The 25,811-nt window shown below is 52.5% G+C and overlaps 1 protein-coding gene across 10 annotated transcripts in view; it reads right to left on the bottom strand.

The window, feature by feature from the left end:
- The window catches only part of masp1 (MBL associated serine protease 1), a 354,556-nt gene that overhangs the window by 264,209 nt on the left and 64,536 nt on the right, over positions 1 to 25,811 (bottom strand). For all 10 annotated transcript variants that reach the window (XR_010976007.1, XR_010976006.1, XM_068042858.1 and 7 more), the window contains exon 5: positions 15,672 to 15,868. Coding sequence is in view for 8 of the 10 variants with exons in the window: in XM_068042858.1 (XP_067898959.1) it covers positions 15,672 to 15,868 (197 nt within the window). In the remaining 2 variants the exon portion in view is untranslated. The remainder of the gene's footprint in view (positions 1 to 15,671; positions 15,869 to 25,811) is intronic.

Raw genomic sequence — 25,811 nt, 5'->3', positions numbered from 1 at the left:
ACAGTTGGAGGGTCAGCAGTGAGGGAGCGCTGCACAGTTGGGGGGTCAGTACTGAGGGAGTGCTGCACTGTCGGGGGGTCAATACTGAGGGAGTGCTGCACTGTCGGAGGGTCAGTACTGAGGGAGTGCTGCACTGTCGGAGGTTCAGTACTGAGGGAGTTTTGCACTGTTGGAGGGTCATTACTGAGGGAGGGTTGCACAGTCGGAGGGTCATTACTGAGGGAGGGTTGCACAGTCGGAGGGTCAAACCTGAGGGAGTGCTGCACTGTCGGAGGGTCAGCAGTGAGGGAGCGCTGCACAGTTGGGGGGTCAGTACTGAGGGAGTGCTGCACTGTCGGGGGGTCAATACTGAGGGAGTGCTGCACTGTCGGAGGGTCAGTACTGAGGGAGTGCTGCACTGTCGGAGGTTCAGTACTGAGGGAGTTTTGCACTGTTGGAGGGTCATTACTGAGGGAGGGTTGCACAGTCGGAGGGTCAATACTGAGGGAGTGCTGCACCGTCGGAGGGTCAATACTGAGGGAGTGCTGCACTGTCGGAGGGTCAGTACTGAGTGAGTGCTGCACAGTTGGAGGGTCAGTACTGAGGGAGTGCTGCACAGTCGGAGGGTCAAACCTGAGGGAGTGCTGCACTGTCGGAGGGTCAGTAGTGAGGGAGCGCTGCACAGTTCGGGGGTCAGTACTGAGGGTGTGCTGCACTGTCAGGGGGTCAGTACTGAGGGAGTGCTGCACTGTCGGAGGGTCAGTACTGAGGGAGTGCTGCACGGTCGGAGGGCCAGTACTGAGGGAGTGCTGCACAGTTGGAGGGTAGGTACTGAGAGAGCGCTGCACTGTCGGAGGGTCAGTACTGAGGGAGCGCTGCACAGTTGGAGGGTCAATACTGAGGGAGTGCTGCACAGTTGGAGGGTCAGTACCGAGGGAGTGCTGCACTGTAAGAGGGTCAGTACTGAGGGAGTGCTGCACAGTTGGAGGGTCAGTCCTGAGGGAGTGCTGCACGATTGGAGGGTCAGTACTGAGGGAGTGCTGCACTGTCGGAGGGTCAGTACTGAGGGAGTGCTGCACTGTCGGAGGGTCAGTACCGAGGGAGTGCTGCACTGTAAGAGGGTCAGTACTGAGGGAGTGCTGCACAGTTGGAGGGTCAGTACTGAGGGAGTGCTGCACGATTGGAGGGTCAGTACTGAGGGAGTGCAGCACTGGAAGAGGGTCAGTACTGAGGGAGTGCTGCACTGTCGGAGGGTCAGTACTGAGGGAGTGCTGAACTGTCAGAGGGTCAGTACTGAGGGAGTGCTGCACAGTTGGAGGGTCAGTACTGAGGGAGTGTTGCACTGTCGGAGGGTCAGCACTGAGGTAGTGCTGCACTGTGAGAGGGTCAGTCCTGAGGGAGTGCTGCACTGTCGGAATGACAGTACTGAGGGAGTGCTGCACAGTTAGAGGGTCAATACTGAGGGACTGCTGCACTGTCGGAGGGTCAATACTGAGGGAGGGCTGCACTGTCGTGGAGTCAGTACTGAGGGAGCGCTGCACAGTTGGAGGGTCAGTACTGAGGGAGTGCTGCACTGTCGGAGGGTCAATACTGAGTGAGTGCTGCACAGTTGGAGGGTCAGTACTGAGGGAGTTCTGCACTGTCGGAGGGTCAGCACTGAGGGAGTGCTGCACAGTCGGAGGGTCAGTACTGAGGGAGTGCTGCACAGTCGGAGGGTCAGTACTGAGGGAGTACTGCACTGTCGGAGGGTCAGTACTGAGGGCGTGCTGCACAGTTGGGGGGTCAATACTGAGGGAGTGCTGCACTGTCGGAGGGTCAATACTGAGGGCGTGCGGCACAGTTAGAGGGTCAATACTGAGGGACTGCTGCACTGTCGGAGGGTCAATACTGAGGGAGGGCTGCACTGTCGTGGAGTCAGTACTGAGGGAGCGCTGCACAGTTGGAGGGTCAGTACTGAGGGAGGGTTGCACAGTCGGAGGGGCAATACTGAGGGAGTGCTGCACTGTCGGAGGGTCAATACTGAGGGAGTGCTGCACTGTCGGAGGGTCAATACTGAGTGAGTGCTGCACAGTTGGAGGGTCAGTACTGAGGGAGTTCTGCACTGTCGGAGGGTCAGCACTGAGGGAGTGCTGCACAGTCGGAGGGTCAGTACTGAGGGAGTGCTGCACAGTCGGAGGGTCAGTACTGAGGGAGTACTGCACTGTCGGAGGGTCAGTACTGAGGGCGTGCTGCACAGTTGGGGGGTCAATACTGAGGGAGTGCTGCACTGTCGGAGGGTCAATACTGAGGGAGTGCTGCACTGTCGGAGGGTCAGTACTGAGGGCGTGCGGCACAGTTGGGGGGTCAATACTGAGGGAGTGCTGCACAGTCGGAGGGTCAGTACTGAGGGAGTGCTGCACAGTCGGAGGGTCAAACCTGAGGGAGTGCTGCACTGTCGGAGGGTCAATACTGAGGGAGTGCTGCACTGTCGGAGGGTCAGTACTGAGGGCGTGCTGCACAGTTGGGGGGTCAATACTGAGGGAGTGCTGCACTGTCGGAGGGTCAGTACTGAGGGAGTGCTGCACAGTCGGAGGGTCAAACCTGAGGGAGTGCTGCACTGTCGGAGGGTCAGTACTGAGGGAGTGCTGCACAGTCGGAGGGTCAAACCTGAGGGAGTGCTGCACTGTCGGAGGGTCAGTAGTGAGGGAGCGCTGCACAGTTGGGGGGTCAGTACTGAGGGAGTGCTGCACAGTTGGAGGGTAGGTACTGAGGGTAGGTACTGAGAGAGCGCTGCACTGTCGGAGGGTCAGTACTGAGGGAGCGCTGCACAGTTGGAGGGTCAATACTGAGGGAGTGCTGCACAGTTGGAGGGTCAGTACCGAGGGAGTGCTGCACTGCAAGAGGGTCAGTACTGAGGGAGTGCCGCACTGTCGTAGGGTCAGTACTGAGGGAGTGCTGCACTGTCGTAGGGTCAGTACTGAGGGAGTGCTGCACTGTCGTAGGGTCAGTACTGAGGGAGTGCCGCACTGTCGTAGGGTCAGTACTGAGGGAGTGCTGCACTGTCGTAGGGTCAGTACTGAGGGAGTGCTGCACAGTCGGAGGGTCAGTACTGAGGGAGTGCTGCACTGTCGGAGGGTCAGTACTGAGGGAGTGCTGCACTGTCGGAGGGTCAGTACTGAGGGAGTGCTGCACTGTCGGAGGTTCAGTACTGAGGGTGTGCTGCACAGTCGGAGGGTCATTACGGAGGGAGTGCTGCTCTGTCGGAGGGTCAGTACTGAGGGAGTGCTGCACTGTCGGAGGGCCAGTACTGAGGGAGTGCTGCACAGTTGGAGGGTCAGTACTGAGAGAGTGCTGCACTGTAAGAGGGTCAGTACTGAGGGAGTGCTGCACTGTCGGAGGGTCAGTACTGAGGGAGTGCTGAACTGTCGGAGGGTCAGCACTGAGGGAGTGCTGCACTGTCGGAGGGTCGGGACTGAGATAGTGCTGCACTGTCGGAGGGTCAGTACTGAGTGAGTGCTGCACTGTCGGAGGGTCAGTACTGAGGGGGTGCTGCACAGTCGGAGGGTCAAACCTGAGGGAGTGCTGCACAGTTGGAGGGTCAATACTGAGGGAGTGCTGCACTGTCGGAGGGTCAGTAGTGAGGGAGTGCTGCACTGTCGGAGGGTCAGTAGTGAGGGAGTGCTGCACTGTCGGAGGGTCAGTACTGAGGGAGTGCTGCACTGTCGGAGGGTCAGTATTGAGGGAGTGCTGCACTGTCGGAGGGTCAGTAGTGAGGGAGTGCTGCACTGTAAGAGGGTCAGTACTGAGGGAGTGCTGCACTGTCGGAGGGTCAGTACTGAGGGAGTGCTGAACTGTCGGAGGGTCAGCACTGAGGGAGTGCTGCACTGTCGGAGGGTCGGTACTGAGATAGTGCTGCACTGTCGGAGGGTCAGTACTGAGTGAGTGCTGCACTGTCGGAGGGTCAGTACTGAGGGGGTGCTGCACAGTCGGAGGGTCAAACCTGAGGGAGTGCTGCACAGTTGGAGGGTCAATACTGAGGGAGTGCTGCACTGTCGGAGGGTCAGTAGTGAGGGAGTGGTGCACTGTCGGAGGGTCAGTAGTGAGGGAGTGCTGCACTGTCGGAGGGTCAGTACTGAGGGATTGCTGCACTGTCGGAGGGTCAGTATTGAGGGAGTGCTGCACTGTCGGAGGGTCAGTATTGAGGGAGTGCTGCACTGTAAGAGGGTCAGTACTGAGGGAGTGCTGCACAGTTGGAGGGTCAATACTGAGGGAGTGCTGCACTGTCGGAGGGTCAGTAGTGAGGGAGTGCTGCACTGTCGGAGGGTCAGTACTGAGGGAGTGCTGCACTGTCGGAGGGTCAGTACTGAGGGAGTGCTGCACAGTTGGAGGGTCAATACTGAGGGACTGCTGCACTGTCGGAGGGTCAGTACTGAGGGAGGGCTGCACTGTCGTAGAGTCAGTACTGAGGGAGCGTCGCACAGTTGGAGGGTCATTACTGAGGGAGTGCTGCACTGTCGGAGGGTCAGTACTGAGGGAGTTTTGCACTGTTGGAGGGTCAGTACTGAGTGAGTGCTGCACTGTCGGAGGGTCGGTACTGAGTGAGTGCTGCACTGTCGGAGGGTCAGTACTGAGGGAGTGCTGCACTGTCGGAGGGTCGGTACTGAGTGAGTGCTGCACTGTCGGAGGGTCAGTACTGAGTGAGTGCTGCACTGTCGGAGGGTCAGTACTGAGGGGGTGCTGCACAGTCGGAGGGTCAAACCTGAGGGAGTGCTGCACTGTCGGAGGGTCAGTACTGAGGGAGTGCTGCACTGTCAGAGGGTCAGTACTGAGGGAGTGCTGCACTGTCGGAGGGTCGGTACTGAGTGAGTGCTGCACTGTCGGAGGGTCAGTACTGAGGGAGTGCTGCACTGTCGGAGGGTCAGTACTGAGTGAGGGCTGCACTGTCGGAGGGTCAAACCTGAGGGAGTGCTGCACTGTCGGAGGGTCAGTAGTGAGGGAGCGCTGCACAGTTGGGGGGTCAGTACTGAGGGAGTGCTGCACAGTTGGAGGGTAGGTACTGAGAGAGCGCTGCACTGTCGGAGGGTCAGTACTGAGGGAGCGCTGCACAGTTGGAGGGTCAATACTGAGGGAGTGCTGCACAGTTGGAGGGTCAGTACCGAGGGAGTGCTGCACTGCAAGAGGGTCTGTACTGAGGGAGTGCTGCACAGTCGGAGGGTCAGTACTGAGGGAGTGCTGCACTGTCGGAGGGTCAATACTGAGTGAGTGCTGCACAGTTGGAGGGTCAGTACTGAGGGAGTTCTGCACTGTCGGAGGGTCAGCACTGAGGGAGTGCTGCACAGTCGGAGGGTCAGTACTGAGGGAGTGCTGCACAGTCGGAGGGTCAGTACTGAGGGAGTGCTGCACAGTTGGGGGGTCAATACTGAGGGAGTGCTGCAATGTCGGAGGGTCAGTACTGAGGGAGTGCTGCACAGTCGGAGGGTCAAACCTGAGGGAGTGCTGCACTGTCGGAGGGTCAATACTGAGGGAGTGCTGCACTGTCGGAGGGTCAGTACTGAGGGCGTGCTGCACAGTTGGGAGGTCAATACTGAGGGAGTGCTGCACTGTCGGAGGGTCAGTACTGAGGGAGTGCTGCACAGTCGGAGGGTCAAACCTGAGGGAGTGCTGCACTGTCGGAGGGTCAGTACTGAGGGAGTGCTGCACAGTCGGAGGGTCAAACCTGAGGGAGTGCTGCACTGTCGGAGGGTCAGTAGTGAGGGAGCGCTGCACAGTTGGGGGGTCAGTACTGAGGGAGTGCTGCACAGTTGGAGGGTAGGTACTCAGAGAGCGCTGCACTGTCGGAGGGTCAGTACTGAGGGAGTGCTGCACTGTCGGAGGGTCAGTACCGAGGGAGTGCTGCACTGTAAGAGGGTCAGTACTGAGGGAGTGCTGCACAGTTGGAGGGTCAGTACTGAGGGAGTGCTGCACGATTGGAGGGTCAGTACTGAGGGAGTGCAGCACTGGAAGAGGGTCAGTACTGAGGGAGTGCTGCACTGTCGGAGGGTCAGTACTGAGGGAGTGCTGAACTGTCAGAGGGTCAGTACTGAGGGAGTGCTGCACAGTTGGAGGGTCAGTACTGAGGGAGTGTTGCACTGTCGGAGGGTCAGCACTGAGGTAGTGCTGCACTGTGAGAGGGTCAGTCCTGAGGGAGTGCTGCACTGTCGGAATGACAGTACTGAGGGAGTGCTGCACAGTTAGAGGGTCAATACTGAGGGACTGCTGCACTGTCGGAGGGTCAATACTGAGGGAGGGCTGCACTGTCGTGGAGTCAGTACTGAGGGAGCGCTGCACAGTTGGAGGGTCAGTACTGAGGGAGTTCTGCACTGTCGGAGGGTCAGCACTGAGGGAGTGCTGCACAGTCGGAGGGTCAGTACTGAGGGAGTGCTGCACAGTCGGAGGGTCAGTACTGAGGGAGTACTGCACTGTCGGAGGGTCAGTACTGAGGGCGTGCTGCACAGTTGGGGGGTCAATACTGAGGGAGTGCTGCACTGTCGGAGGGTCAATACTGAGGGAGTGCTGCACTGTCGGAGGGTCAGTACTGAGGGCGTGCGGCACAGTTAGAGGGTCAATACTGAGGGACTGCTGCACTGTCGGAGGGTCAATACTGAGGGAGGGCTGCACTGTCGTGGAGTCAGTACTGAGGGAGCGCTGCACAGTTGGAGGGTCAGTACTGAGGGAGGGTTGCACAGTCGGAGGGGCAATACTGAGGGAGTGCTGCACTGTCGGAGGGTCAATACTGAGGGAGTGCTGCACTGTCGGAGGGTCAATACTGAGTGAGTGCTGCACAGTTGGAGGGTCAGTACTGAGGGAGTTCTGCACTGTCGGAGGGTCAGCACTGAGGGAGTGCTGCACAGTCGGAGGGTCAGTACTGAGGGAGTGCTGCACAGTCGGAGGGTCAGTACTGAGGGAGTACTGCACTGTCGGAGGGTCAGTACTGAGGGCGTGCTGCACAGTTGGGGGGTCAATACTGAGGGAGTGCTGCACTGTCGGAGGGTCAATACTGAGGGAGTGCTGCACTGTCGGAGGGTCAGTACTGAGGGCGTGCGGCACAGTTGGGGGGTCAATACTGAGGGAGTGCTGCACAGTCGGAGGGTCAGTACTGAGGGAGTGCTGCACTGTCGGAGGGTCAGTACTGAGGGCGTGCTGCACAGTTGGGGGGTCAATACTGAGGGAGTGCTGCACTGTCGGAGGGTCAGTACTGAGGGAGTGCTGCACAGTCGGAGGGTCAAACCTGAGGGAGTGCTGCACTGTCGGAGGGTCAGTACTGAGGGAGTGCTGCACAGTCGGAGGGTCAAACCTGAGGGAGTGCTGCACTGTCGGAGGGTCAGTAGTGAGGGAGCGCTGCACAGTTGGGGGGTCAGTACTGAGGGAGTGCTGCACAGTTGGAGGGTAGGTACTGAGGGTAGGTACTGAGAGAGCGCTGCACTGTCGGAGGGTCAGTACTGAGGGAGCGCTGCACAGTTGGAGGGTCAATACTGAGGGAGTGCTGCACAGTTGGAGGGTCAGTACCGAGGGAGTGCTGCACTGCAAGAGGGTCAGTACTGAGGGAGTGCCGCACTGTCGTAGGGTCAGTACTGAGGGAGTGCTGCACTGTCGTAGGGTCAGTACTGAGGGAGTGCTGCACTGTCGTAGGGTCAGTACTGAGGGAGTGCCGCACTGTCGTAGGGTCAGTACTGAGGGAGTGCTGCACTGTCGTAGGGTCAGTACTGAGGGAGTGCTGCACAGTCGGAGGGTCAGTACTGAGGGAGTGCTGCACTGTCGGAGGGTCAGTACTGAGGGAGTGCTGCACTGTCGGAGGGTCAGTACTGAGGGAGTGCTGCACTGTCGGAGGTTCAGTACTGAGGGTGTGCTGCACAGTCGGAGGGTCATTACGGAGGGAGTGCTGCTCTGTCGGAGGGTCAGTACTGAGGGAGTGCTGCACTGTCGGAGGGCCAGTACTGAGGGAGTGCTGCACAGTTGGAGGGTCAGTACTGAGAGAGTGCTGCACTGTAAGAGGGTCAGTACTGAGGGAGTGCTGCACTGTCGGAGGGTCAGTACTGAGGGAGTGCTGAACTGTCGGAGGGTCAGCACTGAGGGAGTGCTGCACTGTCGGAGGGTCGGGACTGAGATAGTGCTGCACTGTCGGAGGGTCAGTACTGAGTGAGTGCTGCACTGTCGGAGGGTCAGTACTGAGGGGGTGCTGCACAGTCGGAGGGTCAAACCTGAGGGAGTGCTGCACAGTTGGAGGGTCAATACTGAGGGAGTGCTGCACTGTCGGAGGGTCAGTAGTGAGGGAGTGCTGCACTGTCGGAGGGTCAGTAGTGAGGGAGTGCTGCACTGTCGGAGGGTCAGTACTGAGGGAGTGCTGCACTGTCGGAGGGTCAGTATTGAGGGAGTGCTGCACTGTCGGAGGGTCAGTAGTGAGGGAGTGCTGCACTGTAAGAGGGTCAGTACTGAGGGAGTGCTGCACTGTCGGAGGGTCAGTACTGAGGGAGTGCTGAACTGTCGGAGGGTCAGCACTGAGGGAGTGCTGCACTGTCGGAGGGTCGGTACTGAGATAGTGCTGCACTGTCGGAGGGTCAGTACTGAGTGAGTGCTGCACTGTCGGAGGGTCAGTACTGAGGGGGTGCTGCACAGTCGGAGGGTCAAACCTGAGGGAGTGCTGCACAGTTGGAGGGTCAATACTGAGGGAGTGCTGCACTGTCGGAGGGTCAGTAGTGAGGGAGTGGTGCACTGTCGGAGGGTCAGTAGTGAGAGAGTGCTGCACTGTCGGAGGGTCAGTACTGAGGGATTGCTGCACTGTCGGAGGGTCAGTATTGAGGGAGTGCTGCACTGTCGGAGGGTCAGTATTGAGGGAGTGCTGCACTGTAAGAGGGTCAGTACTGAGGGAGTGCTGCACAGTTGGAGGGTCAATACTGAGGGAGTGCTGCACTGTCGGAGGGTCAGTAGTGAGGGAGTGCTGCACTGTCGGAGGGTCAGTACTGAGGGAGTGCTGCACTGTCGGAGGGTCAGTACTGAGGGAGTGCTGCACAGTTGGAGGGTCAATACTGAGGGACTGCTGCACTGTCGGAGGGTCAGTACTGAGGGAGGGCTGCACTGTCGTAGAGTCAGTACTGAGGGAGCGTCGCACAGTTGGAGGGTCATTACTGAGGGAGTGCTGCACTGTCGGAGGGTCAGTACTGAGGGAGTTTTGCACTGTTGGAGGGTCAGTACTGAGTGAGTGCTGCACTGTCGGAGGGTCGGTACTGAGTGAGTGCTGCACTGTCGGAGGGTCGGTACTGAGGGAGTGCTGCACTGTCGGAGGGTCGGTACTGAGTGAGTGCTGCACTGTCGGAGGGTCAGTACTGAGTGAGTGCTGCACTGTCGGAGGGTCAGTACTGAGGGGGTGCTGCACAGTCGGAGGGTCAAACCTGAGGGAGTGCTGCACTGTCGGAGGGTCAGTACTGAGGGAGTGCTGCACTGTCAGAGGGTCAGTACTGAGGGAGTGCTGCACTGTCGGAGGGTCGGTACTGAGTGAGTGCTGCACTGTCGGAGGGTCAGTACTGAGGGAGTGCTGCACTGTCGGAGGGTCAGTACTGAGTGAGGGCTGCACTGTCGGAGGGTCAAACCTGAGGGAGTGCTGCACTGTCGGAGGGTCAGTAGTGAGGGAGCGCTGCACAGTTGGGGGGTCAGTACTGAGGGAGTGCTGCACAGTTGGAGGGTAGGTACTGAGAGAGCGCTGCACTGTCGGAGGGTCAGTACTGAGGGAGCGCTGCACAGTTGGAGGGTCAATACTGAGGGAGTGCTGCACAGTTGGAGGGTCAGTACCGAGGGAGTGCTGCACTGCAAGAGGGTCTGTACTGAGGGAGTGCTGCACAGTCGGAGGGTCAGTACTGAGGGAGTGCTGCACTGTCGGAGGGTCAATACTGAGTGAGTGCTGCACAGTTGGAGGGTCAGTACTGAGGGAGTTCTGCACTGTCGGAGGGTCAGCACTGAGGGAGTGCTGCACAGTCGGAGGGTCAGTACTGAGGGAGTGCTGCACAGTCGGAGGGTCAGTACTGAGGGAGTGCTGCACAGTTGGGGGGTCAATACTGAGGGAGTGCTGCAATGTCGGAGGGTCAGTACTGAGGGAGTGCTGCACAGTCGGAGGGTCAAACCTGAGGGAGTGCTGCACTGTCGGAGGGTCAATACTGAGGGAGTGCTGCACTGTCGGAGGGTCAGTACTGAGGGCGTGCTGCACAGTTGGGAGGTCAATACTGAGGGAGTGCTGCACTGTCGGAGGGTCAGTACTGAGGGAGTGCTGCACAGTCGGAGGGTCAAACCTGAGGGAGTGCTGCACTGTCGGAGGGTCAGTACTGAGGGAGTGCTGCACAGTCGGAGGGTCAAACCTGAGGGAGTGCTGCACTGTCGGAGGGTCAGTAGTGAGGGAGCGCTGCACAGTTGGGGGGTCAGTACTGAGGGAGTGCTGCACAGTTGGAGGGTAGGTACTCAGAGAGCGCTGCACTGTCGGAGGGTCAGTACTGAGGGAGCGCTGCACAGTTGGAGGGTCAATACTGAGGGAGTGCTGCACAGTTGGAGGGTCAGTACCGAGGGAGTGCTGCACTGCAAGAGGGTCTGTACTGAGGGAGTGCTGCACAGTCGGAGGGTCAGTACTGAGGGAGTGCTGCACTGTCGGAGGGTCAGTACTGAGGGAGTGCTGCACTGTCGGAGGGTCAGTACTGAGGGAGTGCTGCACTGTCGGAGGGTCAGTACTGAGGGAGTGCTGCACAGTCGGAGGGTCATTACGGAGGGAGTGCTGCACTGTCGGAGGGTCAGTACTGAGGGAGTGCTGCACTGTCGGAGGGCCAGTACTGAGGGAGTGCTGCACAGTTGGAGGGTCAGTACTGAGAGAGTGCTGCACTGTAAGAGGGTCAGTACTGAGGGAGTGCTGCACTGTCGGAGGGTCAGTACTGAGGGAGTGCTGAACTGTCGGAGGGTCAGCACTGAGGGAGTGCTGCACTGTCGGAGGGTCGGTACTGAGATAGTGCTGCACTGTCGGAGGGTCAGTACTGAGTGAGTGCTGCACTGTCGGAGGGTCAGTACTGAGTGAGTGCTGCACTGTCGGAGGGTCAGTACTGAGGGAGTGCTGCACTGTCGGAGGGTCAGTACTGAGGGAGTGCTGCACAGTTGGAGGGTCAGTACTGAGGGAGTGCTGCACAGTTGGAGGGTCAATACTGAGGGAGTGCTGCACTGTCGGAGGGTCAGTAGTGAGGGAGTGCTGCACTGTCGGAGGGTCAGTAGTGAGGGAGTGCTGCACAGTTGGAGGGTCAATACTGAGGGACTGCTGCACTGTCAGAGGGTCAGTACTGAGGGAGTGCTGCACTGTTGGAGGGTCGGTACTGAGGGAGGGTTGCACTGTTGGAGGGTCGGTACTGAGGGAGTGCTGCACTGTCAGAGGGTCAGTACTGAGGGAGTGCTGCACTGTCGGAGGATCAGTACTGAGTGAGTGCTGCACTGTCGGAGGGTCAGTACTGAGTGAGTGCTGCACTGTCGGAGGGTCAGGACTGAGTGAGTGCTGCACTGTCGGAGGGTCGGTACTGAGTGAGTGCTGCACTGTTGGAGGGTCGGTACTGAGGGAGTGCTGCACTGTCGGAGGGTCAGTACTGAGGGAGTGCTGCACTGTCGGAGGGTCGGTACTGAGGGAGTGCTGCACTGTCGGAGGGTCAGGACTGAGTGAGTGCTGCACTGTTGGAGGGTCGGTACTGAGGGAGTGCTGCACTGTTGGAGGGTCGGTACTGAGGGAGTGCTGCACAGTTGGAGGGTCAATACTGAGTGAGTGCTGCACTGTTGGAGTGTCGGTACTGAGGGAGTGCAGCACAGTTGGAGGGTCAGTACTGAGTGAGTGCTGCACTGTTGGAGGGTCGGTACTGAGGGAGTGCTGCACTGTCGGAGGGTCAGTACTGAGTGAGTGCTGCACTGTCGGAGGGTCAGTACTGAGTGAGTGCTGCACTGTTGGAGGGTCGGTACTGAGGGAGTGCAGCACTGTTGGAGGGTCAGTAGTGAGGGAGTGCTGCACTGTCGGAGGGTCAGTACTGAGTGAGTGCTGCACTATCGGAGGGTCAGTACTGAGGGAGTGCTGCACTGTCGGAGGGTCAGTACTGAGTGAGTGCTGCACTGTTGGAGGGTCGGTACTGAGGGAGTGCTGCACTGTCGGAGGGTCAGGACTGAGTGAGTGCTGCACTGTCGGAGGGTCAGTACTGAGGGAGTGCTGCACTGTCGGAGGGTCAGTACTGAGTGAGTGCTGCACTATCGGAGGGTCAGTACTGAGGGAGTGCTGCACTGTCGGAGGGTCAGTACTGAGTGAGTGCTGCACTGTTGGAGGGTCGGTACTGAGGGAGTGCTGCACTGTCGGAGGGTCAGGACTGAGTGAGTGCTGCACTGTCGGAGGGTCAGTACTGAGGGAGTGCTGCACTGTCGGAGGGTCAGTACTGAGTGAGTGCTGCACTGTTGGAGGGTCGGTACTGAGGGAGTGCTGCACTATCGGAGGGTCAGTACTGAGGGAGTGCTGCACTGTCGGAGGGTCAGTACTGAGTGAGTGCTGCACTGTTGGAGGGTCGGTACTGAGGGAGTGCTGCACTGTTTGAGGGTCGGTACTGAGGGAGTGCTGCACTATCGGAGGGTCAGTACTGAGGGAGTGCTGCACTGTCGGAGGGTTGGTACTGAGTGAGTGCTGCACTGTTGGAGGGTCGGTACTGAGGGAGTGCTGCACTGTTGGAGGGTCGGTACTGAGGGAGTGCTGCACTGTCGGAGGGTCAGTACTGAGGGAGTGCTGCACTGTCGGAGGGTCAGTACTGAGGGAGTGCTGCACTGTCGGAGGGTCAGTACTGAGGGAGTGCTGCACTGTCGGAGGGTCAGTACTGAGGGAGTGCTGCACTGTCGGAGGGTCAGTACTGAGTGAGTGCTGCACTGTTGGAGGGTCGGTACTGAGGGAGTGCTGCACTGTCGGAGGGTCAGTACTGAGGGAGTGCTGCACTGTTGGAGGGTCGGTACTGAGGGAGTGCTGCACTGTCGGAGTTTCAGTACTGAGTGAGTGCTGCACTGTCGGAGGGTCAGTACTGAGTGAGTGCTGCACTGTCGGAGGGTCAGTACAGGGAACACAAGAACATAAGAATTAGGAGGAGTAGGCCTTTCGTCCCCTTGAGCCTTCTCTACCATTCTATAAGATCATGGCTGATCTGATTGTGGTCTCAACTTCACTTTCCTGCCTGCCCCCCATAATCCTTGACTCCTTTGTCGATCATAAATGTGCCTTACTCAGCCTTCAATATATTCATTCGCCAAACTTCCACTGCTCACTGGGAAAGGGAATTCCACAGACTAACGACCCTCTGAGAGAAGAAATTTCTCCTCATCTCCGTCTTAAATGGGAGACACCTAATTTTTAAATTGTGTCTGCTAGTTCTAGACTCCCCCACAAGCAGACACATTCTCTCAACATCCACCCTGTCAAATCCCCTCTGGATCTTCTATGTTCCAATAAGATCACCTCTCATTCTTGAAAACTCCAATCAGTACAGGCCCAACCTGCTCAACCGTTCCTCATAAAATAACCCTTTCATCCCAAAAATCAGTCAAGTAAACCTTCTCTGAACTTCTTCTCATGTAATTTTATCTTTTCTTTAATAAGGAGACCAATACTGTACACAGTACTCCAGATGTGGTCTCACTAAGGTCCTGTACAGCTGTACACTTCACTACTTTTATGTTCGATTTTCTTTGCAATAAATGTCAGCATTCCATTCAATCCCAGGTCCCAAACACTCCTTCCAGGTGAAGCAGTGATTTACTTGTACTTCTTTCAATTTAGTATACGGTATTCGCTGCTCACAATGTGGTCTCCTCTATATTCGGGAGACCGAACACCTCTGCTCAGTCCGAAAGCGTGACCCCAAGCTTGCGGTTGCTTCCCATTTCAATGCTCCCCCCTGCTCTCACGCCCACATTTCTGTCTTTAGCCTGCTCCAGTGTTCCAGTGAACATCAACGCAAGCTCGAGGAGCAGCACCTGATCTTTCTATTAGGCACTCTCCAGCCTTGCAGACTGAACATTGAGTTCAATAACTTCACAGCATGACTGGCCTTTTAAAAATATTTTATTTTTTAACCATTTGCCTGCTTTACATGTAGTCAGAGCTGCTCATTATTCTGCTAACAGTCTCTTTGTACTAATGTTTCGTCTTTCACCACAAGCATTAACACATGCTTTGCCTTTGTCCCAGGACAGCTTTGTTAATTTAATCTCTCCTGTCCCATCAAACTCCTTCCCCTTTGTTCTCTCCCCCACCCCTGCCCCTTCACTTGCTTAAAACCTAATTCTTTTCTAACCTTTGTCAGTTCTGATGAAGGGTCACTGACCTGAAACGTTAACTCTGCTTCTCTCTCCACAGATGCTGCCAGACCTGCTGAGTATTTCCAGCACTTTTTGTTTTATTCCAAAATTCCATTTGCTTTCCGAATCACTTCCTGTACCTGCATACTAACTTTTGTGATTCATGTACCAGGACACCCAGATCCCTCTGTACCATAGAGTTCTGCAGTCTCTCTCCATTCAAATAATATACTGCTTTTCTAATCTTTCTGTCAAAGTGGACAAGTTCACATTTTCCCACATTATACTCCATCTGCCAAATTTTTGCCCAGGCACTTAACCTGTCTCAATCCCTTTGTAGCCTCTATATGTCCTCTTGACAGCTTGCTTTCCTACCTATCTTTGTGTCATCAGCAAATTTATCAACCATACATTCAGTTCCTTCATCCAAGTCATTGATAAAAATTGTAAATAGATGAGGCCCCAGCACTGTGGCACTGTACTAGATACAACTTGCCAACCAGAAAATGACCCATTTATGCCTACTCTCTGCTTCCTATCAGCTAACCAATTCTCTATCCATGTTAATACATTACCCGCTACATCACAAACTCTTATTTTGTGTAGTAACCTTTAATGTGACACCTTATCAATGCCTTTTAGAAATTGAAGTACACCACATCTACAGGTTTCTGTTCATCCACGCTGCTTGTTACTTCCTCACAGAATTCTATTAAATTAGTCAAACATGATTTCCCTTTCACAAAACCCTCCCCTACCCCTCTCATGGAGTAGAAACAGCAAACGGTTACAACACAGGAGCCCATTCGATCCGTCGCCTCCATGCTGGCTCTCTGCAAAAGCACTAGTAGCTACTCTTTCCGAGGGAGTGCTGCACTCTTGAAAGGGAGTACTGACCCTCCGACAGTGCAGCACTCCCTCAGTACTGACCCTTTGACAGTGCAGCACTCCCTCAGAAAAGAGTGGCCGCAAGTTCTCTTGTAGAGAGCCAGCTTGGACGTGATGGATCGAATGGTCTCCTTCTGTTCTCTGAGTCTATTCTATGAGAGAGAGAGAAAAGAGAATGAGAAAAGAGAGAGAACAAGAAAACAGAGAAAGAGAAGCACATTTCTCTTGCTGTTCCCAGCTGACAATTTGCAATGACAGAATGAGGGAAATATAATTTATCAAGTAGTGATGGGGATTCATAAATGAACTGGCCTGTGGTACAAAACAGTCAGGATTGTTTATGCTGCTAGCTGCATTAATATGTCAAAGGAACCAGACTCGTTTGAACCCAAGAGCCTGTTTCAGATCACACATCAAGTCTTTTGCACACGTGACATGTGCACAGCATTGAGTTCATTGCTCACCTTCAGATAGTCATACGGACAGGGGACATCCGGATGATCCTCTAAATCGAAGATGTCGGCAAACTCCAAAGAGATGGAAAACCCTTCCTCAAGTTCGATGCGGTACAGACAGTCTGAGCTCTTAGGGTACGAGTTGGGATAGTCCGGACTGTTGATGACTCCTGACTTTTCAGTGAACACGTTGTCACTGCACTCAACTTGTGAGAAATAAAAATAAGCAGTCAGTCTACAAATAGTTTTCCAGGGACAGGATTAGAAGCAGCAGCTCAAAATTTGCCAACAATTTGAATCATTTCAAAGTTTGCAGATGACATGTAACAAGGAAATGTAGTAAACGATGAGAAGGATAGTAACAGACTTCAGAAGGACAGAGACAGATTGGTGAAATGGACAGACACATAGCAGATGAAATTTAACACAGGGAAGTGTGAACATAGGAACACAGGAACAGGAATAGGCCATTCAGCCCATCGAGCCTGCTATGCCATTCAATACGATCATGGCTGATCATCCACTTCAATGCCTTTTTCCCACACTTCCTCACATCCCCTTATATCATTGGTATTTAGAAATCTGTCAATCTCTGCTTTAAACATAATCAATGACTGAGCTTCCACAGCCCTCTGGGGTAGAGAATTCCAAAGATTCACAACCCTCAAGGTAAAGAGATTTCACCTCATCTCGGTTCTCAGTGGCTTCCGCCTTATTTTGAAATTGTGTCCCTGGTTCTCGACTCCCCAACCAGGGGAAACATCTTAGCTGCATCTACCCTGTCTATCCCAAAAGTATTTTCTAGGTTTCAATGAGATCACCTCTCATTCTTTGAAACTCTAGAGAATACAGGCCCATTTTCCCCAATCTCTCTGAACAGAACAGTCCCACCATCCCAGGAACAAGTCTCATGAATCTTCACTGCACTGCCTCTATGGCAATTGTCACGATCCTGTTTATATCCCTTGGGAAATATTGCGGTGCGCCTTTAAGACTGTAAACGATCAGTATATCTTTAAGGCAGCCAGCTCCAGAGACGGAGTGTAGGTGCATTCTGGTTGCCTAGCTACAACCATACAGAGAGGGGGGACAGACATTCAATATATCCATTTTGAATTTGAAAACTAACAAACTGTTTTGTTCAGAGTCAGACAGACATAGCTGTGCTAGCACCTGACGGGAGAAAGGAGAGCTCTCGAAGACAATTTGTTTAGCTTCTCTCTCAAAATTCCATAAACTTCAAGCCAGATAAGTTCCCTAAATAACTAACAAATTATGGATCTGCGGTGTTCATTGCTGGAGGACAAAAGAGTTTAACACTTCATTGCTGAATTGAACTGCCAAATTCCTATCGTCAGATTCATCGGATCTGGAAAACTGCAAGTGAACTTTGACTGTGTTGTATCAGAGGACCGTTAGGCGGAAGCGTAATCTGCAAAGACTTTATTATTATTTCTGTTTTATCTGGCAGCTAATTAAACACCAAACTACCGTTAGTTTGGCTACATATATGCGAATGCGGGAGTTAGATTTTTAAAAAATTAGTAAGGTCTTTAGATATTGGTTTATCTGAGCACTGTTTAAGATTTTAGTTTTTTTTAATAAATAGTTAATTTGCTGATATCTAAAGATACCTGGTTTGTTTCGCCTCATTCGGGGGTGGGGGTGGGGGCGGTGGTTACTAGATTGTTTCAATTCGGCTGCTGCTTTGTTTGATTTGGAAAGCTGAAAGATATGTATGATGTCCTGTGGAGCAGCGGGACTGAATTGACAGTGCATTGCTCCCACTGCAATCAGAATCATATATTTTGATTGGGGGCTTTGTCTTGAGAGGTTGTACCATAACACAATAATATCCTTCCTACGGTAAGGGGACCAAAACTGCACACAGTACTCCAGATGTGCTGTAATCAAGGTTGTATACAATTGAAACAAGACTTCACTACCCCAGTACTCAAATCCTCTTGTGATAAAGGTTAACATACCATTAACCTTCATAACTGCTTGCTGCACCTGCATGTTAGCTTTCAGTGACTTAATGACAAGGACTCCCAAGTTCCTTTGGACATCTACACTTTCTAATCTCTGAGCATTTAAGAAATACTCTGCACATCTATTCCTCCTACCAAAGTGGATAACCTCACATTTTTCCACATTATATTCCATCTGCCACGTTCTTGCCCACTCACGAAGTCTGTGCAAATCCCCTTGAAGCCGCTTTGCATCTTCCTCACAACACACATTCCCACCTACTTTTGTGTCATCCGTGAACAGCTGGGGACCAAGCACTGATCCCTGCGGTACCCCACTAGTCATAGCCTGCCAACGCGAGAATGACCTGTTTATTTCTACTCTCTGTTTTCTGCCTGTTAACCAATCCTTAATCCATGCCAGCATATTACCTCCTATCCCATGAGCTTTAATTTTGCTAACCAACCTACTGCGGGGGACTTTATCAAAAGCCTTCTGAAAATCCAAATATACCACGTCCACCAACTCCCCTTTATCAATTCTGTTAGTAACATCTTCAAAAAAACTCCAACAGGTTCACCAAACATGATTTCCCATTCATAAATCCATGTTGACTATGCCCAATCAGATCAATATTATCTAAGTGTCCATTTATCACATCCTTTAGAATAGATTCTAGCATTTTCCCAAGGAATGATGATAGGTTCTTTTCTTTTGGGCCTCCTTATCTCGAGAGACAATGGGTAAGCGCCTGGAGGTAGTCACTGGTTTGTGAAGCAGCGCCTGGAGTGGCTATAAAGGCCAATTCTAGAGTGACAGACTCTTCCACAGGTGCTGCAGAGAAATTTGTTTGTCGGGGCTGTTACACAGTTGGCTCTCTCCTTGCGCCTCTGTCTTTTTTCCTGCCAACTACTAAGTCTCTTCGACTCGCCACACTTTAGCCCCGCCTTTATGGCTGCCCGCCAGCTCTGGCGAACGCTGGAAACTGACTCCCACGACTTGTGCTCAATGTCACAGGACGTCATGTCGTGTTTGCAGACGTCTTTAAAGCGGAGACGTGGACGGCCGGTGGGTCTGATACCAGTGGCGAGCTCGCTGTACAATGTGTCTTTGGGGATCCTGCCATCTTCCATGCGGCTCACATGGCCAAGCCATCTCAAGCGCCGCTGACTCAGTAGTGTGTATAAGCTGGGGATGTTGGCCGTCTCGAGGACTTCTGTGTTGGAGATACGGTCCTGCCACCTGATGCCAAGTATTCTCCGGAGGCAGCGAAGATGGAATGAATTGAGACGTCGCTCTTGGCTGACATACGTTGTCCAGGCCTCGCTGCCATAGAGCAAGGTACTGAGGACACAGGCCTGATACACTTGGACTTTTGTGTTCCGTGTCAGTGCGCCATTTTCCCGCACTCTCTTGGCCAGTCTGGACATAGCAGTGGAAGCCTTTCCCATGTGCTTGTTGATTTCTGCATCTAGAGACAGGTTACTGGTGATAGTTGAGCCTAGGTGGTCCAGAGCGTGGTCGCCAATATTGATGGATGGAGCATTTCTGATGTACTGCCCCATGATGTTCGTTTTCTTGAGGCTGATGGTTAGGCCAAATTCATTGCAGGCAGCTGCAAACCTGTCGATGAGACTCTGCAGGCACTCTTCAGTGTGAGATGTTAAAGCAGCATCGTCAGCAAAGAGGAGTTCCTTGATGAGGACTTTCCGTACTTTGGACTTCGCTCTTAGATGGGCAAGGTTGAACAACCTGCCCCCTGATCTTGTGTGGAGGAAAATTCCTTCTTCAGAGGACTTGAACGCATGTGAAAGCAGCAGGGAGAAGAAAATCCCAAAAAGTGTGGGTGCGAGAACACAGCCCTGTTTCACGGCACTCAGGATTGGAAAGGGCTCTGATGAGGAGCCACCATGTTGAATTGTGCCTTTCATATTGTCATGGAATGAGGTGATGATACTTTGTAGCTCTGGTGGACATCCAATCTTTTCTCGTAATCTGAAGAGACCACGTCTGCTGACGAGGTCAAAGGCTTTGGTGAGATCAATGAAAGCAATGTAGAGGGGCATCTGTTGTTCACGGCATTTCTCCAGTAGCTGGCGAAGGGAGAACAGCATGTCAGAGGTGGATCTCTCTACTAGAAAGCCACACTGTGCCTCAGGGTAGATGCGCTCGGCCAGCTTCTGGAGCCTGTTCAGCGCGACTCGAGCAAAGACTTTCCCCACTATGCTGAGCAGGGAGATTCCACGGTAGCTGTTGCAGTCACCGCGGTCACCTTTGTTTTTATAGAGGGTGATGATATTGGCATCGCCCATGTCCTGAGGTACTGCTCCCTCGTCCCAGCACAGGCAAAGCAGTTCATGTAGTGCTGAGAGTATAGCAGGCTTGGCACTCTTGATTATTTCAGGGGTAATGCTGTCCTTCCCAGGTGCTTTTCCACTGGCTAGAGAATCAATGGCATCACTGAGTTCCGATTTGGTTGGCTGTATGTCCAGCTCATCCATGACTGGTAGAGGCTGGGCTGCATTGAGGGCAGTCTCAGTGACAGCATTCTCCCTGGAGTACAGTTCTAGGTAGTGCTCAACCCAGCGGTCCATTTGCTTGCGTTGGTCAGTGATTATGTCCCCTGATTTAGATTTGAGGGGGGGCGATCTTCTTGATGGTTGGCCCAAGAGCTCTCTTCATGCCATCATACATTCCTCTGATGTTTCCGGTGTCTGAGGCCAGCTGAATATGACTGCATAGGTGTTGCCAGTAGTCGTTTGTGCAGCGCCTGGCTGTTCTTTGTGCAGTGCTTCTGGCTGCTTTAAGTGCTGCGGATGTTAAATCGCTGGGGGCTTTCTTGTAGTTCAAAAGTGCAATGCGCTTAGCGGCTATGACAGGTTCCAGCTCTTCAAAGTGAGATTGAAACCAGTCTGCATTTCTCTTCGCACTTTTGCCGTAGGTGGTCAAAGCTGACTCATAGATGGCGTCTCTGATGTGGGCCCACTTGGTCTCAGCATCCCCTGTGGGAGTGTTTTGAAGGGCTGTTACAAGTAAATTTAGAAATTTCTGTAACAGCTGTGGGTGAGAAATTCTGTTCGTGTTGATGCGCGGGCGGCCCTTCTGCTTGTAATGATGTAGCTTCTTTGGTTTGAGTCTAACCTTGCTGCACACCAGGGAGTGGTCGGTGTCGCAGTCCGCACTGTGGAAGCTGCGTGTGATTTGAACACTGTTTAAGGCGGCTCGCCTTGTGACGATGAGGTCTAGCTGGTGCCAACGACGTGATCTTGGGTGCCTCCATGAAACCTGGTGACAGGGTTTAGTATGAAAGAATGAGTTGGTGATGCAGAGATTGTGATAGGTACACAACTCAAGCAGTCTCTGCCCGTTCTCATTCATCCTTCCAACGCCATAGCGCCCAAGGCAGGAGGGCCATGAGTCATGGTCGGCCCCAACCTTGGCATTAAAGTCCCCCAGCAGGAATAGGTGTTCAGTGTTGGGGATGCTGCTAATGATGTTATGGAGTTGCTCGTAGAACTGGTCTTTAGCTTCATGTGGGGAGCAGAGTGTTGGAGCATCGATGCTGAGTAGGTGTACTGGACCAGAGGTGGTGAGCAGTCGGATGGACAGTATGCGTTCCGAGCCATTTGAGGGAGGCTCTATCATGCTGAGCAAGGAGTTTCTGATGGCGAAGCCCACTCCATGCTGTCTTGGTTCTGCAGGATCCCTGCCCTGCCAGAAGGTGTAGTCTTGCTCTGCTAGAGATCCACTCGTGGGGAGGCGTGTCTCCTGAAGTGCTGCAATGTCTACATTGCGTCTACTGAGCTCGTTGTTAATGATGGCGGTCTTCCGAGAATCGTTGATTTGTGTAAGGTCTTCCGACAGGCCAGGACACATAGTTCTGACGTTCCAGCTTGCAAAGCGAAGGACTGGTACCTTCTTTCCTTTTTTCGTGTTGTTTGGTGCGGTGTATCAGTCCACCTTTCGGGCAATGACCCTGAGCTGCAAGCTCAAGGAATGATGAAAGGTTAATAGGTCTGTAATTCCCTGTTTTCTCTCTCCCTCCCTTCTTAAATAGTGGGGTGACATTTGCTACCTTCCAATCTGCAGGAACCATTCCAGAATCTATAGAATTTTGGAAGATGATCACCAATGAATCCACTATCTCCATAGCGACCTCTTTCAACACTCTGGGATGTAGAATATCAGGTCCTGGGGACTTATCAACCTTCAGCCCCATTAATTTCTCCAATACAACCTTCTTACTAATACTAATTTCCTTCAATTCCTCATTCTCCCTAATCCCTTGGATCTCTAATTCTGGGAGATTTCTTGTATCTTCCTCGGTGAAGACAGACACAAAGTAATCATTTAGCTTCTCTATTCTCCGTTATAAATTCTGCTGACTCTGCCTGTAATTAACCCACATTTGTCTTAGCCAAACATTTCCTCTTTACTTATCTATAGAAGCTTTTACAGTCCGTTTTTATATTTTTTGCGAGCTTACAAAATATACAATTCTCCATTTCTAGATAGGTTTCTTTGTCCTCCTTTGCTGTATTCTATACTCCTCCCAATCCTCAGGTTTACTACTATTTCTGGCAACTTTATAGGCCTTTTCTTTTAATCTTATACAATCCTTAACTTCCTTTGTTATCCACGGTTGACTGCCTTTACTTTTGGAGTTTTTGTGCCTTGAATGAATGTATAGTTGCTGTAAACTATGTAATATTTCTTTAAAGACTATCCATTGTCTATGTACTGTCAAACCTTTTAATGTATTTTCCCAATCCACCTCAGCCAATTTGCCCCTCATACCTTCATAATTTCCTTCGTCCAAATTTAACACCCTGGCTTCAGATTGAACTACCTCACTTTCAAACATAATGTAAAATTCTATCATATTATGGTCACTCATCCCTAAATGTTCTTTTACAAGAAGATTATTAATTAACCCTTTCCATTACAGAATACTATATATAAAATAGCCTGTTTTCTAGTCAGTTCCTCAACATACTGCTCCAGAAAATCATCCCTAACACAATCCAGAAACCTGTTCTCCACAGCATTATAGCTCATTAGGTTTACCCAGTCTGTATGAAGTCACCCATGATTACTATATTACCCATGCTAATCTCCTGATTAATACCTTTCCCAACACTACAGCTACTGTTTGTTGGCCTATAAACAACTTCTACAAATGTCTTCTGCCCCTTGCTGTTTCTTAGCTCCACCCAAACATTTTGTTCTTCCGATCTGAGATCCTCTCTTACTCATGTACTGATCCCATCCCTTATTATCAGTGCAACACTACCTCCTTTTTCTTTTTGTCTGTCCTTCCTAAATGTTGAATATCCTTGAATACTCAGTTCCCAGTCTTGGTCACCCTGTAGCCACGTTTCCGTAATAGCAATTAAATCATATCTATTTACCTCTATTTGTGCCTTTAAATCATCTACCTTGTTGCAAATGCTGCGTGCATTCAGGTAGAGTGCCCTTAACCTTGTCTTTTTGACATTATTCTGCATTCTAAGCCGAGTTGATGCTCACCTTTGTTTCACCTGCCTTCTAATGTCACTTGCTCCTTTTCTACCTCCTGTTACCAGCTTTACTTCATTCCAATTTGAGCTACCCCTCAGGTTCCCATCCTCCTGACAAGCTAGTTTAAACCCTCCACAACATCACTAGCAAGTCTCTCTGTGAGGATATTAGTTCTGGTCCTGTTAAGGTGTAGCCCGTCCATCTTGTACAGGTCCCACCTGCCCTAGAACCAGTCCCAATGCCTCAGAAATCTGATGCCCTCCCTCCTACACCAGTCCTCCAGCCACGTGTTCAATTGATCAATCCTCCTATTCCTATCCTCACTCGCACTTGGCACTGGGAGTAATCCTGAGATCACTGCTTTGGGGGTCCTGCTTTTTAATTTCCTTCCTAACTCCCTAAAATCTGCTTTCAGGACCTCATCCCTCTTCCTGCCTATGTTATTGGTACCAATGTGAACCATGACCTCTGGCGGTTCACTCTCCCCCAGAAGGATGTCCTGCAGCCGCTCAGTGACATCCTGGATCCTGGAACCAGGGAGGCAACACACCATCCCGGAGTCACGTTTACTACCACGGAAACGCCTGTCTGATCCCCTAACCAACGAATCCCCTATCACTATTGCTGTTCCACTCTCTTCCTTCCCTCCTGTGCAGCTGAGCCATCCGTGGTGCCACGGACTTTGCTCTGGGCGCACTGTGAAGTGATACATTTTGGTAGGAATGAGGTGGGGCAATATAAAATAAATAGTTCCGTTTTAAAGGGGGTGCAGGAACAGAGACCCCTGGGGATGTATGTACATAAATCTTTGAAAGTGGCAAGTCAAGTTGAGAGGACTGTTAAAAAGGTATATAGGATCTTTGGCTTTAAAAACAGAGGAATAGAGTACAAAAGCAAAGAAGATATGTTAAACCTTTATAAAACATTGGTTAGGCCTCAGCTGGAGTATTGTGTTCAATCTTTGTAGCACACTTTAGGAAAGAAAGATTGTCCACTGAGTTGTGATCGGGAATGCGCTGTCAAAACAAAGGACTTCTGGATCTTCACAGACTACGTTTTTTTTTATTCCTTCTATTTCTTTGTAACAGCTGTAAATAAAAATCCTTTTTTTTTCCCAGTTCACTGGTTTTTGGAGGTATGTGCATGTGCCTGGGGGCTTGGATAAAAATATGGGGCTTTAATATCTCAATTCATGTATATATTTACCTCATTATTGATTAAGACTTGGTTTATAATAAATGGATAATTTTGTTGTTTATTAAAGAAACCTGTTTGGTGTGCTTTATTCTGGGGACATATGGAGCATCTGATTGGCTGTTTCGATAAGTGGGAAAATTAATTGATATGTTGTGACCTGTGGAGAAGTGGGACTGAATTAACAGTGCACTCCTCCCACCCCGGTCGTGACACAAGTGTGAGTGGGATTGCACACAGCTAGTGTGAGTGTGAGTACACATGGCCAGTGTGAGTGGCAGTGTACATGGCCAGTACGTACACAAAAACAGTGTGAGTCTGAGTGCGCATGGCCAGTGCGATTGCGTGTCTACAAAACCAGCGTGAGTGGGAGTGTACTAGACCAGCATGAGTGGGAGTGTACTAGACCAGCATGAGTGGGAGTGTACACAGCCAGCGTGAGTGGGAGTGTACACAGCCAGCGTGAGTGGGAGTGTACACAGCCAGCGTGAGTGGGAGTGTACACAGCCAGCGTGAGTGGGAGTGTACACAGCCAGCGTGAGTGGGAGTGTACACAGCCAGCGTGAGTGGGAGTGTACACAGCCAGTGTGAGTGGGAGTGTACTAGACCACCATGAGTGGAGTGTACTAGACCAGCATGAGTGGGAGTGTACTAGACCAGCATGAGTGGGAGTGTACTAGACCAGCATGAGTGGGAGTGTACACAGCCAGCGTGAGTGGGAGTGTACACAGCCAGCGTGAGTGGGAGTGTACACAGCCAGTGTGAGTGGGAGTGTATTAGACCAGCATGAGTGGGAGTGTACACAGCCACCATGAGTGGGAGTGTACTAGACCAGCATGAGTGGGAGTGTACTAGACCAGCATGAGTGGGAGTGTACACAGCCAGCGTGAGTGGGAGTGTACACAGCCAGCGTGAGTGGGAGTGTACACAGCCAGCATGAGTGGGAGTGTACACAGCCAGCATGAGTGGGAGTGTACACAGCCAGCATGAGTGGGAGTGTACACAGCCAGTGTGAGTGGGAGTGTACTAGACCACCATGAGTGGGAGTGTACTAGACCAGCATGAGTGGGAGTGTACTAGACCAGCATGAGTGGGAGTGTACACAGCCAGCGTGAGTGGGAGTGTACACAGCCAGCGTGAGTGGGAGTGTACACAGCCAGTGTGAGTGGGAGTGTACACAGCCAGTGTGAGTGGGAGTGTACTAGACCAGCATGAGTGGGAGTGTACACAGCCAGCATGAGCGGGAGTGTACACAGCCAGCATGAGCGGGAGTGTACACAGCCAGCATGAGCGGGAGTGTACACAGCCAGCATGAGCGGGAGTGTACACAGCCAGCATGAGCGGGAGTGTACACAGCCAGCATGAGCGGGAGTGTACACAGCCAGCATGAGCGGGAGTGTACACAGCCAGCGTGAGCGGGAGTGTACACAGCCAGCGTGAGTGGGAGTGTACACAGCCAGCGTG

The sequence above is a fragment of the Heterodontus francisci genome, chromosome 11, assembly GCF_036365525.1.
Source record: "Heterodontus francisci isolate sHetFra1 chromosome 11, sHetFra1.hap1, whole genome shotgun sequence".
Taxonomy (NCBI): domain Eukaryota; kingdom Metazoa; phylum Chordata; class Chondrichthyes; order Heterodontiformes; family Heterodontidae; genus Heterodontus; species Heterodontus francisci.
This window is presented reverse-complemented; position numbering and strand designations above follow the sequence as displayed.